The sequence below is a fragment of the Megascapheus bottae genome, chromosome 34 (genome assembly GCF_031878675.1).
Source record: "Megascapheus bottae isolate mThoBot1 chromosome 34, mThoBot2.hap1, whole genome shotgun sequence".
Taxonomy (NCBI): domain Eukaryota; kingdom Metazoa; phylum Chordata; class Mammalia; order Rodentia; family Geomyidae; genus Megascapheus; species Megascapheus bottae.
In genome coordinates, this window is record NC_143542.1 from 3,983,273 (window position 1) to 4,001,420 (window position 18,148).

Below are 18,148 nucleotides of genomic sequence, written 5' to 3' on the forward strand. Positions count from 1 at the left end.
ATAGCTCTGCCATCTTTGGCAGCATAAAAGTTGAGAGATCTCCGTTGCTAGGTTACCTTTCAGGAACTCGTTTATTTGGGCAGCCTGCCAGCCACTAAGCACCTTATCTGTTTGTAATTGTAAATCATGTATCTTAAGATTCTTTCAATACTTTTACCTTGAGTTCTTTCAAAACTCTTAGGTAGAAGTTACCTGGTCACATAGCATCCTCAACACCATTTCCTGTAGTTATTAGGAAGCTTGTGGGATCAGCAAATCTCATTACTTAGAATCTATCTTTAAGAAATGGGAATGGGGCAGGGAATTTGGCCTAGTGGTAGTGTGCTTGCCTAGCATGCACAAAAACCCGGGTTCAATTCCTCGGTACCACATACATAGAAAAAAGCTGGAAGTGGTGCTGAGGCTCAAGTGGTAGAGTTCTAGCCTTGAGAAAGTCCAAGGACAGTGCTCAGGCCCTGAGCCCAAGCCCAGGACTGGCCAAAAAAAAAAAGAAATAGGAATGTTGGCCAGGAGTTTGGCCTCATGGTAGAGTGCTTGCCTAGCATGCACAAAGACCCGGGTTCAATTCCTTGGTACCACATACATAGAAAAAGCCAGAAGTGGTGCTGTGACTCAAGTGGCAGAGTGCTAGCCTTGAGAAGGCCCAAGAACAGTGCTCAGGCCCTGAGCTCAAAACCAGGACTGGCAAAAAAAAAAAAAAAAAAAAAAATGTCACGATAGGTGTGGTGGCCTAGCTACTCAGGAGGCTGAGATCTGAGGATCGAGGGTCGAAGCCAGTCTGGACACTAAAATGTCTCCAGTTAGCCACCAAAAAACTGGAAGTGGTGCTGTGACTCAAGTGGTAGATCGCTAGCCTTCAGCTGAAGAGTTCAGGGACAGTGTCCAGGCCCAGAGTTCAAGTCTGACCAAAAAAAAAAAAGAGAGAAAAGAAAAAATAAATAGGAATGTCAGAAAGTGATGCTGTGGCTCAAAATGGTACAGGACTCGCTTTGAGCTGAAGAGCTTAGAGACAATGCCAAGGCCCAGAGGGGGGGAAAAATGTCAGCTGGGTGCTGGTGACTCACACCTGTAATCATAGGGACTCAGGAGCTGAGATCTGAGGACTGAAGTTCACAGTCTGCCTGGCAAACAAAACCATGAGGCTCTTATTTCTGATGAGCTAGCAAAAACTGGAAATAAAAGTGTGGCTCAATTGATAGAATACTAGCCCATATTTAAAGTTAATGGAGAGCCTGGAGTATGGCATAGTAGTAGAGTGCTTGCTTCGTATGCATGAAGCCCTGGGTTCAATTCCTCAGTAACACATACACGGAAAAAGCTATAAGTGGTGCCGTGGCTCAAGTGGTAGATCACTAGCTTTGAGAAAGCTCAAGGATGGTGCCCAGGCCCAGAGTTCAAACCCTAAGAATGGAAAAAAATAAAAAAATTAGTGGAAAGCACCCAGGTACACACAGACAGAACCCAGCCACTTACAAACTATAGAGTTTTATAGGGGAGGGCAAGTGGATTACCTGAAGAATCAGATGATGGAATGGAAAGGGGAAGAAGAGAAGGGTTCTGCCCTAGGGACAGGGCTGCTAGGGTGGCATCTAAGGATGTAGTTTGTGGTTGATTAGGACACAAGATGTTACTTGTGATTGGACTAGATGTTTGACAGCTTAAGGTGGCGATAAGGTAAGGGTGTGTGTGTGTGTGTGTGTGTGTGTGTGTACTTTGAGCTGATACCAAGCAAAATCCTAGGTGTGGGCCTCAAGATAAACTGTGGCTAAGCAAACATTGGAGGACAACAGAAAGAGAAGTAGCTACAACACAGTCAACTTTCTGGGTTTCAAACAATGTGTGTATTATATGTTATATGTAGTTACATTATGATTTATATATGAATATATAATCAATGTTTATATACATATATATATATATATGAAAACATACAGGAAAAGGATGAAATAAAGCCATTGTGTGGGCTGGGAATGTGGCTTAGTGGTAGTGTGCTTGCATAGCATGCATGAAGCCCTGAGTTCGATTCCTCAGTACCGCATATACAGGAAAATCTGGAAATGGGTCTATGGCTTAAGTGGTAGAGCACTAGACTTCAGCAAAAGAAGTTCAGAAACAGTCAAGCCGTATGACTGGCAAGAAAAGAAAATTAAGAAAAACCATTGTTATGATGAAGAGATTACAGGTGATTATTTTTCTCCATTTTGCAAATTTCCTTTAATGATGGTGTAATTGCTTTTTAGTTTTAGGGTTTTTTTCTTTCTTTCTTTTTTTTTTTTAAATAAAGTTATCTCTCCAAACCTGGTGCTAGTGAACCATGTCTGTAATCTTAGCTACTCAGGAGGTGAGATCTGAGGATTACAGTTTGAAGCCAAGTCTGTGCAGGAAAGTCTGGTAAGACTCTAATCTCCAAAAAGCTAAACAACATGGAGCTGTGGCTCAAGCGGTAGAGCACTAACTTCTAGCAACAGAAGCTAAGGGACAATTCCAGGCCCTGAATTCAAGCTCCAAGATCACACACCGTTCTCTCTCCAAGAACTGGCAGTGATGCAGCCAGGCGACTCCTCCACAGACAGATAGCCACCAGTCTTGCTCAAGGTTGCAGCCTTATTCCCTCTTTACCCCTTAAGGTAAAAGTGATCATGGTTGAAAGGCCAAAGCATCTGTGATTTTGAAAACTCCTCTTAAGCTTCCATTATGGCAGTATGTCAAATGAGCAAGAGTCAAAAATCGTATACACAAGCCTGTTTGTAGAAGAATGTCCTTGGTCCAAGGGCCAAGTATTGGAAAATACCCCCCCCCTTCGGCTGGCATAGCTCGCCAGCCCCCGCTGACCTGGCCGGGGTCTCCCTCTGTCTACACCCTGGCTCCAGCTCCTGGGCCACAGACATCCAGCCACTAAGGATCATTATCGCCTGGTAATAACTGTAATTATGGTCAGGACTGCCCAAAGCGGGGGAGGAGGGGAGGAAAAAGAAGAAATCTAGTTGTCCTATGACTCAAGAGTCAGGAAAGCCTGCATCTCTACCCGGTCCGTCCCCGCCTGGACTGGGACCCCCGAGGTCCCAAAGCCCAGCCTGGACAGAGCGGGCTCGGGCACCGAGACGCACAGTCCTCCCGGGTTTCCTAGAGAGGACCGGAAGCGCGGCGCGGGCCCCGGAAGACGGGGCGATGACGCACTTCCGGCCTTTGTGACTCATTGTGTCTGTATCCAGGCGTCCGGAGGGCCCAAGTCCGTGTGTGGTGCCCGGTGCCCGCCCTCAGGCCCCCGCGCTCAGCTCCCCATTCTCGCCGGCGCCCCCGGCCGCGCTCGGGGCACACGGTGAGCTCTGGGGCCGGCCTCGGGGGAGGGCGGGCGGGCCGCAGGGGGTGTGTGTGCGCGAGGGCGGGCCCCGCCGCGGAGGCCCCGGCCCGGGCCGGGAGGAGCCGGGGAGGAGGCGGGGTGCGGGTCCCCTGCGGACCCCCGGCCCGCGATGGCGTCATCACGGCCCCCCGGCGTTTGACGTTTCTGAGAACGGGGTCGCCAGCGACCTGTCCCCCGTCACTGATTTTTACCTTCTTTTTTTTTTTTTTTTTGCTCTCCCTTTGTCGCCATTGGTTTTGATCCTTAGGAGGTTTTGGGGTTTTTTTTTTTTCCCCATTTTTTGATCTGGTTGTAAACGGATTTCCCCCCCCCTCCCTTTTTCCCCTTCTCTGGATACTTTTGGACCTTGAGACCGAAAACGCGTTGATTTTTTTTGGGGGGGCGGGGGGTGTGCATACATTTTTCCCTTCCTCCATTCCCCCTCTCCACACTGTATGGTGATTTTAAAACAGTTGAAGCCTGGTCATAGGAGGGATCAAGATCCATTGCAGAAAGTATAGATGCTCACTTTCTTTTAGTTTTGTGGGAAGTTCTGAAAGCTATTTTTTTTTCCTCTTTATTTTTTTTTTAAGTCTCTTTTAAATGAACTGCCTGAAGGAATACATGAGCTTTTCTGTACACTATGCTTGGAGTGAGTGAGGAGTAAAGGGAATCTGTGGAACTTAACACTGGACCAATAGGAGACCAATAGCGACCTTGAAAAAGACATACTTACCCACTGTCAGTTTCATTATATGTAAAAATCAATTATTTTCTTTAAAATCCCTCCAAACTTGGAAGTGCTTGGATATGGTCGATGTAATTGGGACAAAGAAAAAAAAAAAAAAACTACAGTTTGGCCTAACACTCCTCCTTCCCTCCCTGCCCTTTCCTGCTATGCTTCCAGTACACAAAAAGACACTTGTCATTACAGAGAGTAGCTGTTCCATGGCCCAGAACCAAAGAAAGCATTTATTGTACCCGCCAGTGTTAGGTGGATGGTGGTGTTCAATAAATGCTTATTTTATTGTGGTGAATTCATTTTAGCCACATCATCAAAGCCCTATTAACTGTATACATGCCCAAATGTGGAGCGATAGCTTTATTACATAGGGAGTGATAATGAAGATTTGCCCTGGGATATTTCCCCATTTTGACTTACACAGCAGATTCCTGTTTATTATTTCAGGCAGCTTTTTGGCCAGTCTTTGAGTTTTGGGGGTTTTTGTCCCCCCCACACACACACTCCCACCAGTCCCAGGGCTTGTACTAAGGGCCTGGGCACTGTCCTTGGGCCTTCTCAAGGCTAGAGCTCTACCACTTGAGCCACAGCACCAAATTGGCTTTTTCTTTGTATGTGCTACCGAGGAATCAAACCTGGGTCTTCATGCATAATTGCAAGCACTCTACTTGTAGGCCAAATTCCTAGCTGCCTGGATGTCTTACAAGGGAAGCTTTGAATATATATATGTATATAATATACATTTTTATATTTATATATAATGTATATTTTTAAACATCTCTGAGGCTAGATGCCAGTGGCTTGTGCCTGTAATCCTAGCTACTCCAGAGACTGTGATCTGAGGATGGAGGCTTAAAACCAGCCTGAACAGGAAAAGTCTGTAAGACTTTATCTCTAATTAAACACCAAAATGCTGGAAGTGGGGCTGTAGCTCAAGCAGTAGAACAACAGCCTTGAATGAAAAAGAAGCTAGAGACAGCACCTCGGTGGGCCCTGACATCAAGCCTCAGGACTTGCACAAAGGAAAAGGAGAAAACATCTCTTAAAAAGTAGGAATGTTGATGGCCAGGAGTGTGGCCTAGTGGAAAAGTGCTTGCCTAGCATGCACGAAGCCCTGGGTTTGATCCCTGGGTACCATATACACAGAAAAAGCTGGAAGTGGTGCTGTAGCTCAAGTGGTAGAGCGCTAGCCTTGAGAAAGCCCAAGAAAACTGCTCTGAGTTCAAGCCCCAGGACTGGCAAAAAAAAAAAAAAAAAAGTAATGTCGAGGCAACTTAAACTTCAAAATTATGCATTGTTTGAAAAAAAACAGCCTTTGAAATAAATTAAGCTTGTAACTCCCAAGCCTTTGAAATAAATTAAGCTTGTCATTCCAAGCCTTTTTGGTCAGAAAATAGGTTTTGGTTTTAATCTTAGATTGCTTATCTAAAGTAGATGGTATGTCAGAATGTTTTTCAGGATTCCTGTGGTAATTTTTTACTCCTCTTCCTTGCCCACATTTTTTTTTTTTTTTTTTTTGAGTGGATCGTAGGGCTTGAACTCAGCCTGGGCGCTGTCCCTGAGCTCTTCAGCTCATGGCTACTACCCTACTCTTAAGTGAAGCCGCACTTCCCATTTTCTAGAGGCTAGTTGGAGATAAGAGTCTCAGGTCCTTTTGTGCCTGGGCTGGCTTTGAACCTTGATCTTTAGATCTCAGACTCCTGAGAAGCTAGGATTACAAGAGTGAGCCACCTCGCCCAGCTGAGACTCACAAACTTTTCTGTCCAGGTTTGGAACTGCAGCTCAGATTTCAGCCTCTTGAGATGATGACAGGCATGAGCTACCAGTGCCTGGCTGCCAGCCATTTTTAAATGCTTTGTATATATGAAATTAATTCTCACCACAACTTCATGGACCAAATACTTGTTTTTACTCCCGTTATACAGATGCATACAGAGATTTGCCCAAAGTCATCAACTCATAACTGAAAGAAACCTCCATGTAGCTCATAGAACAAATCTGAGGGCTAGAGTAAATGCAGAATGAATGGACAAAATAGTAACATTGTAAATGCAACCAAGGATTTTTTTTCAAGTAATGCTTGGCCAGGAATATTGCTAAATCATCTAGGAATTTGAAAGAACCCAGGTCTTCGTGCATGCTAGGCAAGCACTCTACCACTAGGCCAAACTCCCGGCCCCAACTCTGAGATTCTTCACTTTGAAGTACTGTTGTGGCTTAAAGTAGTAGAACATTAGCCTTGAGTGAAAAAGCTGAGGGACAGTGCTCGGGCCTTGACTTCAAGCCCAGTGACTGACAAAAAATAAAAGAAAACGTTAACCAAAGAGGAAGTTGGATTTGAGAAACTGAGCTGGACACCAGTGGCTCCTGCCTGCCATTCTAGCTACTCAGAAGGCCGTGATCTGAGCCATTCTGGGGAAGGAAAGTATAATACTCTTACCTCTATTTAACCACCCAAAAAGCCTAAAGTGGAGCTGGCTCCGAGTGCCAGCCTTGGGCAAAATAGCTCAGGAACACTGCCCAGGCCCTGAGTTCAAGCCCCAGGACTAGCACTTAAAAAAAAAAACAAAGTCTTGAGAGACTGGATAAGACAGTAAGTGCCAGCAAAGAATTTTCCCTGGTGATTAAGGTACTAGCAGAATATTTGTTTTTGAGCTGGTACTGGGGTTTGAACTTGGGCCCTCATGCTGTCACTTTGCTTTTTCACTCAAGTTGGAGTTCTGGCACTCTACTTCCAGCTTTTTGCTGGTTAGTGGAAGATAAGAGTCATAAACTTTTCTGTCTTGGCTAGCTTAGAACTGTGACTGTCATATTTCAGCTTCTAGAATAGCTATGAGTGCAAGCGTGAGCCACCAGCACCTAGCCTAGTAAAATACTTCCAGTATCTACTCGTTGCCTGTGACATCTCTTATCATGCTGGCAGAGAGAAGGGAGGGGTCAGGTATCTTAATCAGGAGAGATTTATGCATCTGGAAAAGTGAATTCAAATTTTCTACAATTGATATAACAAGGAGTTGGGGGCCAGGAGTTTGGCCTAGTGGTAGAGTGCTTGCCTAGCATGCATGAAGACCTGGGTTCAATTCCTCAGTACCACATACATAGAACTAAAGCCAGAAGTGCTGGCTGGGGGCATTGGCTCACGCCCGTAATCCTAACTACTCAGGAGGCTGAGATTTGAAGATCACTGTTCAAAGCTAGCTTGGGCACTAAAGAACATGAGACTCATTACTTCCAATTAACTACCAGAAATCAGGAAGTGGTGCTGTGGCTACAGGGGTAGGGTGGTAGCCTTGAGCTGAAGATCTCTGGGACAACACCCAGGCCCAGGAGTAGGGCGGTAGCCTTGAGCTGAAGAGCTCAGGGACTGTCCAGGCCCAGAGTTCAAGTCGTATGACCCACAAAGAAAAGGCCAGAAGTGGTGCTATGGCTCAAATGGTGGAGCTCTAGCCTTGAGAAAGCCCAAGGGCAGTATTCAGACCCTGAATTCAAGCCCCAGGACTGGAAAAAAAAAAGAAAGAAAAGAAAAGGAGTTGGGACCAGATTGTAGCCCATGCTTCAGGGAGGAGGAAAACAAAGAAGCAGAAATCTGGAGGGCTACCACTAAGAAAAATGACGACAGGAAGCCAAAAGAGTAGAATGTGTTGTGAAGGTGAACACCCTTGAACTTCAGAATAGTAACTAACAGGGATTCACGTGGGCTAATTAACAACCAGAAGCATACTTGAGCAGTACTATGCAGACTTTGTATGTTGTTTGGCACTGAGCTGAAGGACAAAGGGAGGCTGATATATCCCTGCCTATTAGAACAGCTGTACAAGTTACTTACTCTGTTCTAACCAATACTTTGCATAAAACAACTTGAAATTGTGTTACTTTGAATATAATGTTTGGTTACATGTACATGATTTCCACTAGAACTGTTCATACTATTCTTAGTGAGAGCTGTAACTTTAAGCATTTTGCTACTTTTTTTTTCTTGCCAGTCCTGGGTCTTGAACTCGGGCGCTGTCCTTGGGCTTTCTTCTCAAGGCTAGAGCTCTACCACTTGAGAGTATGATTGACGTCCCTTTCTGGACTGGCTTCAAACCACGATCCTCAGATCCCGGCCTCCCGAGTAGCTAGGGAGGGTTTCAGGCCTGCCTGGTACTTTTCAGTGCATCGCCTTGGATGAAGCATTCTCAGCTGCTTACAAAAGTCCTCATGCTTCTTTCTGCACTAGGAACAGTACAGAAACGGCGGACACAGAGAGGCTGGCCTGGGCCTGTTTGGATCACTGGTCCCGTTGCCAGCCTGAGCCATGACCGCAGAGTCGAGGGAGGCCTCGGGTCTGTCCCCGCAGGCCGCGCAGGAGAAGGATGGGATCGTCATCGTGAAGGTGGAAGAGGATGACGTGGAGGAGCACGCGTGGGGGCAGGAGGGCCTGCAGGACGCGCCTCCTCCCGACCCAGAGGTGTTCCGACAGCGTTTCCGGCGCTTCTGTTACCAGAACACTTTTGGCCCCAGAGAGGCGCTCAGTCGACTGAAGGAACTTTGCCATAAGTGGCTTCGACCAGAAGTCAACACGAAGGAGCAGATCCTGGAGCTGCTGGTGTTGGAGCAGTTCCTTTCTATCCTGCCCAAAGAGCTCCAGGTGTGGCTGCAGGAGTACCGGCCAGACAGCGGAGAGGAGGCGGTGACCCTCTTGGAAGACCTGGAGCTTGATCTGTCTGGGCAGCAGGTAGGATGTGGCCAGGCCGCTTTGTGAGAAAGCTGCGAGATTTGGAGCAAGGAGAAAGTCACTCATTTAGAGCTAGTAATAGGTTACTTTGGGCTGGATGTTCTGCTCTGTTAGGGAGTGTTGGGGGAGGGGTGGCTCAGTGGTAGACCCTGTGCTTGGTATATGCAGGGCTCCATATTAAACCCCTACACCCTTCAAAAAAAAATGCATCTGGCTTCGCCCTGATGACATATATACAATTTTTTCTTAATATTTTAAATTCCTAATTAAAAAGTGATTTATCAAGCCTGGGGAGGTAGCACACACCTTCCCAGTACAAAGGAAGCTGAGGCCAGAGGACAGTGTGTTTGATGTTAGCCTAGGCTATATAGAAAAAAAAAAGCAAGAGTGCCCTAAGTTCAAACCCTAGTACATCTCCACCTGCCCCCCATCAAACATTAAATAAATAAAATCAAGCTGGTGATTTACCCATCATCCTTTGATTGTCTGCAGGTCCCAGGTCAAGTGCATGGGCCTGAGATGCTAGCCCGGGGAATGGTGCCTCTGGATCCCGTTCAGGAGTCCTCAAGTTTTGACCTTCACCCCGAGGCCACGCAGTCTCACTTCAAGCATTCATCTCGGAAACCTCGCCTCTTGCAGTCCCGAGGTAAGAAGCAAGGACTCCTGGGGAAAGAAGTCAGTCATGTGGTGGGGGTGCCTGTGAGAAGGAGGCCTGCATAATTGTCATCGTTACCACTACTAGGAAAACAGCACTCCTGGAGCAGCCAGGAGCTGAATGACATGAGTGTGGCTATGGTCAGTGCTCTGTGCACAGCCCCATGAGCTCATCATGAGCTCATCGGCAGCCACATCATCTGTTAGGAGAAGGTGGGACTAGATGATAGGTTATTCCAGCCTGGTGAGTTGGTTGGTTTCGGTGGGTTGTTTTTGTCTTGTTTGGGGTTGGTTTTAAGACAAAGTCTCACTATATAACCGGTTGGCCCCACACTTAGAATCCTCTTTCCTCAGCCTCCTGAGTGCTGGGATTTCAGGAATGTAACACCATGTCCACCTTCCAGCCCTAGGAATTAGAATGCTTGGGTATGCCTGAAATCATCTTTAAAAGGTTTATGAATCTTTTTACCGATTCATTTTATGTAAATAATATAAAATTGTGGTAGAACATTACTCTTTTCTGGGCTATTTTTAGAAATTTCAAACAATGGGAATAAAATTTTAAAAAATGTTTTGGTTGAAGAGAATAACAGTTCAGGGTCATATTAATAAATATCTGTTTCTCTTGGTGTTTTTTTTTCCCGCTTTGGTGAGCAATATATAGTGCAGAAAGAGTAGTTGGTTATGAGTAAATTGAAACATATGCATTCTCATTTTTTGTGTGTGGGGGGGAAGAGTACTAGAGTTTGAGCTCAGCATTCATGCTTGTGAGACAGAGGTTCTACCACTTGAGCCTCGTCTCTAGCCCTGCTTTCTGCTGGTTATTTAGACATGGGTCTAGCAGCTAGCATTTTCTGCTAGAGCTGGCTTTGAACCATAATCTTCCAGATCTCAGCCTCCTCATTAACTAGGATTATAGATGTGAGTCACTAGTACTCAGCTTCAGTTTCCTCTTTATTCATCTTCCAGTATTTTCTAATTCTAGAAAATTCTTGGATCTTTGTGTAGAGTTGGTTTTATCGTTCTTATTTACCAGTTGTAAATAGTCACAAGGCTTAGTAATTCCATTTCAAATTCATTTCTCTAAACCTTTGCTACTCATTACCATCATCTGGCTACCAATAACATTTCCACGTCTAGCACTTGACTAGGAGAGAGAAGAAGGCTTAAATTAGAGTTTTTTATTTTATTTTATTTCATTTTTTTGTGGGTCAGGGGCTTGAACTCTGGGCCTGGGCACAGAGCTCTTCAGCTCAAGGCTACCACCCTACCCTTGATCCAAGCCCCACTTTTCTTGAGGTTAATTGGAGATAAGAGTCCTTTTGTTCCCTAGCTTTGAACCTTGATCCTCACATCTCAGCCTCCTGAGTAGCTAGGATTACAGGCATGAGCCACGCCCCCAGCTCAGAGTTTAATTTTTCTGTGTTTGTTTCTATACATGGCATGTTATTGATGTAATCATGTAGTATGCTATAGAAATCTTTGGTTAAGTGTCAAGCCATGTCTTCAAATATCTTGTGTACATCACCATTTAAACCGTTTATACATCTTATCACAAATCCTTTTGTGGCCAAGTATGGGAGAAAAGTAAAGGGACATAATGAGCAAGAACTAGAGATCAGGTAGCTCCTCCTCCTCCTCCTCAGCTCTGCCCCATTTTTCACAGTGTGAGCACATATGTGGGATTCCGTTCTCCTGTGCTATTGTGTGGGCTACAGAAGATATGAGCCAGGCTTGAAGCACAGCTGAATGTTCCCATTCTGTAGCTGAGAATAGGAGCCAGGCTTCCGGATCTGACTCTGCCATTCTGAACTAGGTAACAGGGGCCACAATCAGCTGCCATTTGGGGATCACAGTTTTCTCCTCTTTAAAGAGCTGGAGTCTTGGTTCCCATGTTTTGTGTGGGGAGCAGGTAGTGTTACTCTTTTCCATGTTAAGCTGAGATCTCCTTGCTAGAACTTAAAAAGCAAAAGGTTGAAGCAGGTAATTTGGTTTTGTATCAGTACTGGGGCTTGAACTCAGGGCCTGGGTGTTGTCCCTTAGCTTCTTTTCTCAAGGCTGATGCTCTGCCAATTGAGCCACAGCTCCACTTCCAGCTTTTTTCTCATTAGAGATAAAATTTTCACAGATTTCTCTATCCAAGTTGGCTTCAATTTTTTATTCTCACATCTCAGCTTCCTGCGAGGCTAGGATTAATAGCCGTGAGATACGGATGCCCAGCAGAGGAGGCATTTTTAAGGATTGTTTTATTTTGTGGATTCCATGAGTCCTGCTTCTCCATGCTGTTGGGCGCTTGGCTCTCCCCTGGATAAACAGCAGCAGCGCAGTGCACACACTGTGCAGGACCGCGAGGGGCTGGGCCTCCTGTGAGGGAGACTCAGGCCAGAGCTGATTGACCCACAGCTCTTTCTCCTCCCTTAGCTCTCCCTGCCACCCATGTTCCTGCCCCTCACCCCCAGGGGAGCCCCAGAGACCAGGCGATGGCATCTGCACTGTTGACAGCAGATTCCCAGGTGAGCCATGGGCCCCTCTGCCTCCCAAGTCCCTGAGGAGCCCTCCTCCTAGAGTTCCCCTTGCTGCCTCCACCAGCCCCACCCACCCACAACCCCCTCAGCCACCAGGCTCCTATCATACGTCCTTGCCCAGTGCCTTATAGCCTGACGTCAGCTTTATCCCTGATCTCAAGCCTGGGGAGAACTGAGTGTGGGGATCTCCTGTGTTTTCAGGCAATGGTGAAGATCGAGGACATGGCTGTGTCCCTCATCCTGGAGGAATGGGGCTGTCAGAAGCTGGCTCGGAGGACTCTGAGTAGGGACAGCAGGCAGGAGAGCTGTGGGAAGGTGTTTTCCCAGGGTAAGACAATGCAGGGGTCCCATCTGATGAGAGTGCTGTGCTTCAGCTAGTTGTATGATCTGACGGATGCAATAGTGCTGGTAAGGGCTAGAACAGAGAGAGGAGCTCCAGTATCATGGTACCAGGCCTCCCAGATTCTTTTTGAAATCAGAAATACGCCCTGTGCTCTGATTCTTGCCTCTGCTCCCCTCCCCTGGGTACCTCTGTACCCATGGCAGGAGAGCCTCTTTCCAGATGAAGATGGCTGGGTGACCTGATCCTCCATCTCACCCCAGCCTGCTGCTCTTGAACCTGTTAGGCGTCTTTCCATGGGGACGTCTTCTGTTCTTCTATCCTGGGTGAGCGCTCCTCACAGCTCTGTGAAATTCCATACACTTACGCTTTGCTTCGGGTCAGTTCTGTTTCCAAGCTTACTAGTGATCTTCCTTGAAGCATTCTGGGTGCTAAGAGTGGTGAGAATGAGGGAGCTCAAGAGGCTTCAGTGACCTCCCCGCTGACACCACCACCTGACCTCTGCTGGGTTTTAGCCCCTGGGAGACGGTACCACCACCACTTTGTCCTTATACAGTAACAGCAGGATTTCCACTCAGAAGGATGAGGGGTGGGGTGGGGGGAACAGAGAGTGATGCAGAGAAATGACATTACTGAGGAACTCTCCTAGGTGTACATGGCTCTGTGATCTCTTGAGTATTTAGCTCATTGTACTAGGAGGAAATTAAAACAAAGAAGCCATCTGTGGTTATAAGCTATGATTATAATACTCTAATAACTTAAAAGCGAATTTTTAAAAAGGGGGCTGGGCACCAGTGGCTCATACCTATAATCCTAGCTACTCAGAAGGCTGAGCTCTGAGGATTGAGGTTCAGAGCCAACCTGGGCACCAAAGTCCATGAGACTCTTGTCTCAAATTAACCACCAGAAAACCGGAAGTGGCCATATAGCGCAACGGGTAGAGCAACTAGCCTTGAGCTGAAGAGTCCAGGCCCAGTCTTCAAGCCCCACGATGGACAAAAATAAATAAATAATTAAAAAGAGGGAAGGACTGTGAGTTGGAATTGAGAAGTAGACCAGATGCCCCCTCCTTGCAGCTGTTGAACCTTCGTGATGATGTCATCAGGAAAGTTGGGATTCAACATTCCTCAGCAACTCCAGGCATAGCATTCAGGAGCCTGGCCAGGATCATGCACAAACCTCCTACAGAGGACAGAGGCCTCTTTTTTCTTTTTTTTTCTAGTTCTGGGGCTTAAACTCAGGGCCTGAGCAATGAACTTGGGCTTTCTCAAAGCTAGAGCTCTGCCACTTTAGCCACCAAGGCTTTTTCTATGTATATGGTACCAAGGAATTGAACCTTGGTCTTGGTGCCTGCTAGTTAGGCAAGCACTCTACCACTAGGCCACACTCCTCACCCCTGTAGGGGTCTCTTAAGGCCGGGTATCTTTGTTTTTATTTTTTCTTAGACAAGTGGAACAGAACTGAAACATAAGCAAACAGGTGGTACCTCGTACGTAACAGTCAATGTACAGGCAAAACCTCTGATACCCGAAATTCAGCTCAACGCTACATTTGGAAAATCGTGTTTTCTTTTCTCTCCATGAATTGCTTCAGGAATTGTTTTCATATCCTTTTCTGCCTGCTATCCTCCACTGCCAGGGAGTAGAGCTATATCCCTACTGAATGCCTTTAGTAAAAGCACCAGCTGTTTGATCCTGTGTCTGTCACTCAAGTCTAGGCCTCTGTGGCTCTTCCTTCCACATCTGCAGCACTCTGTAACCTCCCAGTTCAGACCACCTCATTCTGCCTGTTAACCCTCACCTTGTGGGTCAAATATTAATAAAGCTGGAAGAATAAAGGACTGATTTATTTGTTTCTTTTTATACTGTATTTGTTTCTGCCCGTATCATTACCATTTTCTAGCAAAGACCTTTTTGGGGGGCAGGAGGAAGAGAGATTGTACTAGGCTTTGAACTAGGCTGGTATTATGCACTTAAGCCACACTTCCAGCCCTACTTTTTTTAAGCTTACAGACATTTGCTGCATATGAAATAAGACTCTTTGAGTGTGTATATATGTCCCTTAAAATTACTTATCCATTGGATCATACAATAGGTTTGTGATACTAAACGTCCTTTTTTTTTTGGTGGATCATGAGGCTTGAACTCTGGGCCTAGGCACTTGTCCCTGAGCTCTTCAGCTCAAGGCTACCACCCTACCCCTTGAGCCACAGCTCCACTTCCCATTTTCTTGTGGTTAATTGGAGATAAGAATCTCACCGTTCTTTAGTGCCCTATTAAACATCCTTTCATTCTTTTTTTTTTTTTTTTTGGCCAGTCGTGGGCTTGAGCTCAGGGTATGAGCATGGTCCTTGGACTTTCTCAAGGTTAGAGCTCTAACACTTGAGCCTCAGCACCACTTCTGGCTTTTTTCCTATGTATGTGGTACCGAGGAATCGAACCCAGGTCTTCATGCATGCTAGGCAAGCACTCTACCACTAGGCCAAACTCCCAGCCCACATCCTTTCATTCTTTTCCTTCCTTCCTTCCTTTTTTTTTTCTCTCTCTGCCTACCCCCCGCCCTCCTCTGTTTCTTTGTGCCAGTCCCAGGGCTTGAACTCAGGGCCTGGGTGCTGTCCTTGAGCTTTTTTGCCACAGCTCTACTTCTGGCTTTTTTTTTTTTAACCAGTTAATTGGAGATGAGTATTATGGGCTTTCTTGCCTGGTCTAGCTTTAAACTGTGATCTTCAGATCACATAGCTTTCTGAGTAGCTATGATGATAGGTATAAGCCACTGGTACCTGGCAGTCCCTTCTTTCTTACTGGTTCTCTAGCCCCTTCCCCACCATGCCTGATTATCTGCATCCTTTCCACATACCTTCTGCTATTTTTGTCTTTCCTGCCACTCTGTTGACCAGACTGGACATCTTCTAACTCCATCCCAGATCCAGCCATCAGTGGCCTAAGTTTTTCCCATTTTTTTTCTTTGATGAATACTATGAAGTCATTTTGCAACTATATAGAAGCCTCTTAGAAAATAATGTTACTCAATTAACATACATAAATAAAAGGAAGTCTTGTTTTGTAAGTCATGGGGCTTGAACTCAGGGCCTGGGCACTGTCCTTGAGTTTTTCTGTTCCAGGCTAGCCTCTACCACTTAGAGCCACTACTCCACTCCCAGTTTCCTGGTGGTTCATTGGAGATGAAAGCCTCAGAGTTTCTTGTCTGGCAGGTTTTAAACAGTGATCCTCAGATCTAAACCTCTTAGGCAAAGATTTTATTGTTTTATGATTTATTGTTCGCAGGTTGTGAAAACAAGACCAACAGTCAGGAATCAACTTCCAAGACTGAAGTCACAGAAACCTCCGCAGCACAGGGGGACACAACAGGACGACTCCAGAAAGAGTTAGAACAAAAACGTGAATATCAGGCTAGAGTAGTCGAAAGGCCGCAGAGAAACCCTGACGATAAAACAGGCAAAGAGAAGAGAGAGACCAGGCCAGCTACAGCCAAGGAGAGGAAGACCAGCATGGGAGAGAGAGGGCCCCGGGAGAAGGGCAAAGCGCTGGGAAGAAGTTTCAGCCTGAGTTCCAACTTTCAGACCCCTGAAGATATCCCGCCAGGAGCCAAGGCCCACAGATGTGACGAATGTGGAAAGTGCTTCACCCGGAGCTCCAGCCTCATCCGCCATAAAATCATCCACACGGGAGAAAAGCCCTACGAGTGTGGGGAGTGCGGGAAAGCCTTCAGCCTCAACTCGAACCTCGTCCTGCACCAGCGCATCCACACAGGGGAGAAGCCGCATGAGTGTCAGGAGTGCGGCAAGGCCTTCAGTCACAGCTCCAACCTTATCCTGCACCAGCGCATCCATTCGGGGGAAAAGCCCTATGAGTGCAACGAGTGCGGGAAAGCCTTCAGCCAGAGCTCAGACCTCACGAAGCACCAGCGCATCCACACGGGCGAGAAGCCCTACGAGTGCAGCGAATGCGGCAAAGCCTTCAACCGAAACTCCTACCTGATTTTGCATCGGCGAATTCACACCCGAGAAAAGCCCTACAAGTGTACCAAGTGTGGCAAGGCTTTCACCCGCAGCTCCACCCTCACCCTGCACCACAGGATCCACGCACGGGAGCGTGCTTCCGAGTACAGCCCCGCCTCCCTGGATGCGTTTGGGGCTTTCCTCAAAAGTTGCGTGTAAGACAAGAGCGTCATCAAGCCATTCCCTCCTTATCGTGTGTAAAACTCTGCCAGAGGTGTGTGCCCATGGAGGAGAAAACAAAAACAACTCAGCCTGGACAGATTGTTTTTGTGACTTGTTTTTTTCAGTTCCAGGGAAGGATCCTTCGAGAGAGACCAGCAGTGTTCTACCTTTGTGTGGTCTATAGGCGCAGCCACACCCCTGGCAGGGAAAAGCTGCCCGAAAAGTTACTCCAGTGTGGCCACGGGGCTGTTTCCACACAAGATAAAAGCACACACAGTAAAATACTTTTGAAGACCCTGGACAGCAACCACAGCATGTCATGGACAGATGAGAATCAGCCTTGCAGACAGGATACTGAGGTCAGGGAGGGATTTGCCGCAAGCGCCCTATCTCTTACTTCAAAAAGAGGGACAAGCAAGAACTACACTGGGCCGTGCCGCCCAGGCTAGTTACATTATCCGACCACTGGTAGCCTGCCAAAGCTGTAGAAATCTAGGACTGTGCCGACCAGTATCAAACCAAAGATTTCTGTCTCTTCCAGGAAGAGAGGGAGAGGCACGCATCTACAGTTCTAAAGGACTGCCACAGTGTAGCTGGTCCTGTCCGCGCGGACCTCAGTTCTGCTGAAACAGCAGCAGAGACTCAACATGTGTCTTCACGTCCAGAATGCACTTCTCCATGAGTGAGCACTTGATTGTACACTGGCTCTTAATCCCCCCCACACAATGCTTTGGTTGTCAAGGAAACGGCCCAGCACTGGACTTAGTGTGGAACACAAGGCCCTCTGTATGACTGACCCCTAGCAGGACTTGTGCACTTAGGATAAAGCCCTGTGGATCATAAGTATCTGAATTACAGTGGCCAGGTGCAGCGTTTAGAGGCTCTTTGGAACCCAGAGCATGTTATTTTTTCCCAAATGTTTGCAAATGATGTGGCTGGCTGCATACACAGACTTTTCCTAAATGTGAACCACAGAATGTCAGAAATGTTGTCATCTCGTGAGTAATATGGACACTGACTAAGGTCATTTTTTGGCTTCTCCATAGCTTAGATCTTAATCAGAATTCTCTTCAGCTGCTAAACGGTGTAATGAATTGGGCACTTTTTTTTTCACAGTCATTTGAAACTTAGTTCAGATGATGTGATTTTTTTTTTTTTATGCTTTTCAGGAAAAGGAAATTTAGAGGGGAAGCATCTTCCCCATCTGCGCCGGAAACTTTGCAAAGGCATTTGCCGCGGGTAACTGGAACCTCGTCGCTTTGTTTAACAAGTTCCCCACCAGACTGAGACATGATTCGTTATGTCATGGAGACAGTACGTGGGGCCAGATCGCCAGATCACTAAGACTGAATTGAGCTTAGGGAACTTGAATCTTTCCCAATCTCTCTGCAGGAGGGTGCAGGGTACTCCCTGCAAGGTGTCAGGGCCAGTCACCCACACAGGAAACGTATTTGTCACAGGCCTTGCAGGTATCAAGGGCTTGGCAGTAAAGAAGGCTCTGTCCATAACAGCTTTGAGATGGTGTGGTGTCGCAACCTCGAAGACACCTAGAAACACACTTAATGGCTGTTGGCATGAATACCTGCCCTCCCCCCATACAGTTTGAGATCTCTCTCCATTCTTCATTCACTTACCCACAGCAGAAGTTCA

At 46.7% G+C, this 18,148-nt stretch overlaps 1 protein-coding gene across 2 annotated transcripts; it reads left to right on the forward strand.

The window, feature by feature from the left end:
* The first annotated feature begins 3,212 nt into the window (after nucleotides 1–3,212).
* Zkscan1 (zinc finger with KRAB and SCAN domains 1) lies at nucleotides 3,213–18,148 on the forward strand. 2 transcript variants are annotated; one of them, XM_090324255.1, is made up of 6 exons: nucleotides 3,213–3,319; nucleotides 8,302–8,799; nucleotides 9,292–9,445; nucleotides 11,875–11,966; nucleotides 12,180–12,306; nucleotides 15,603–18,148. In XM_090324255.1, exons 2-6 carry the CDS (start codon nucleotides 8,380–8,382, stop codon nucleotides 16,493–16,495), a joined length of 1,686 nt encoding a protein of 561 aa, XP_090180381.1. In that variant the 5' UTR covers nucleotides 3,213–3,319; nucleotides 8,302–8,379; the 3' UTR covers nucleotides 16,496–18,148. The 2 variants fall into 2 exon arrangements, with proteins under 2 accessions (XP_090180381.1, XP_090180382.1); XM_090324256.1 differs by lacking the exons at nucleotides 11,875–11,966; nucleotides 12,180–12,306.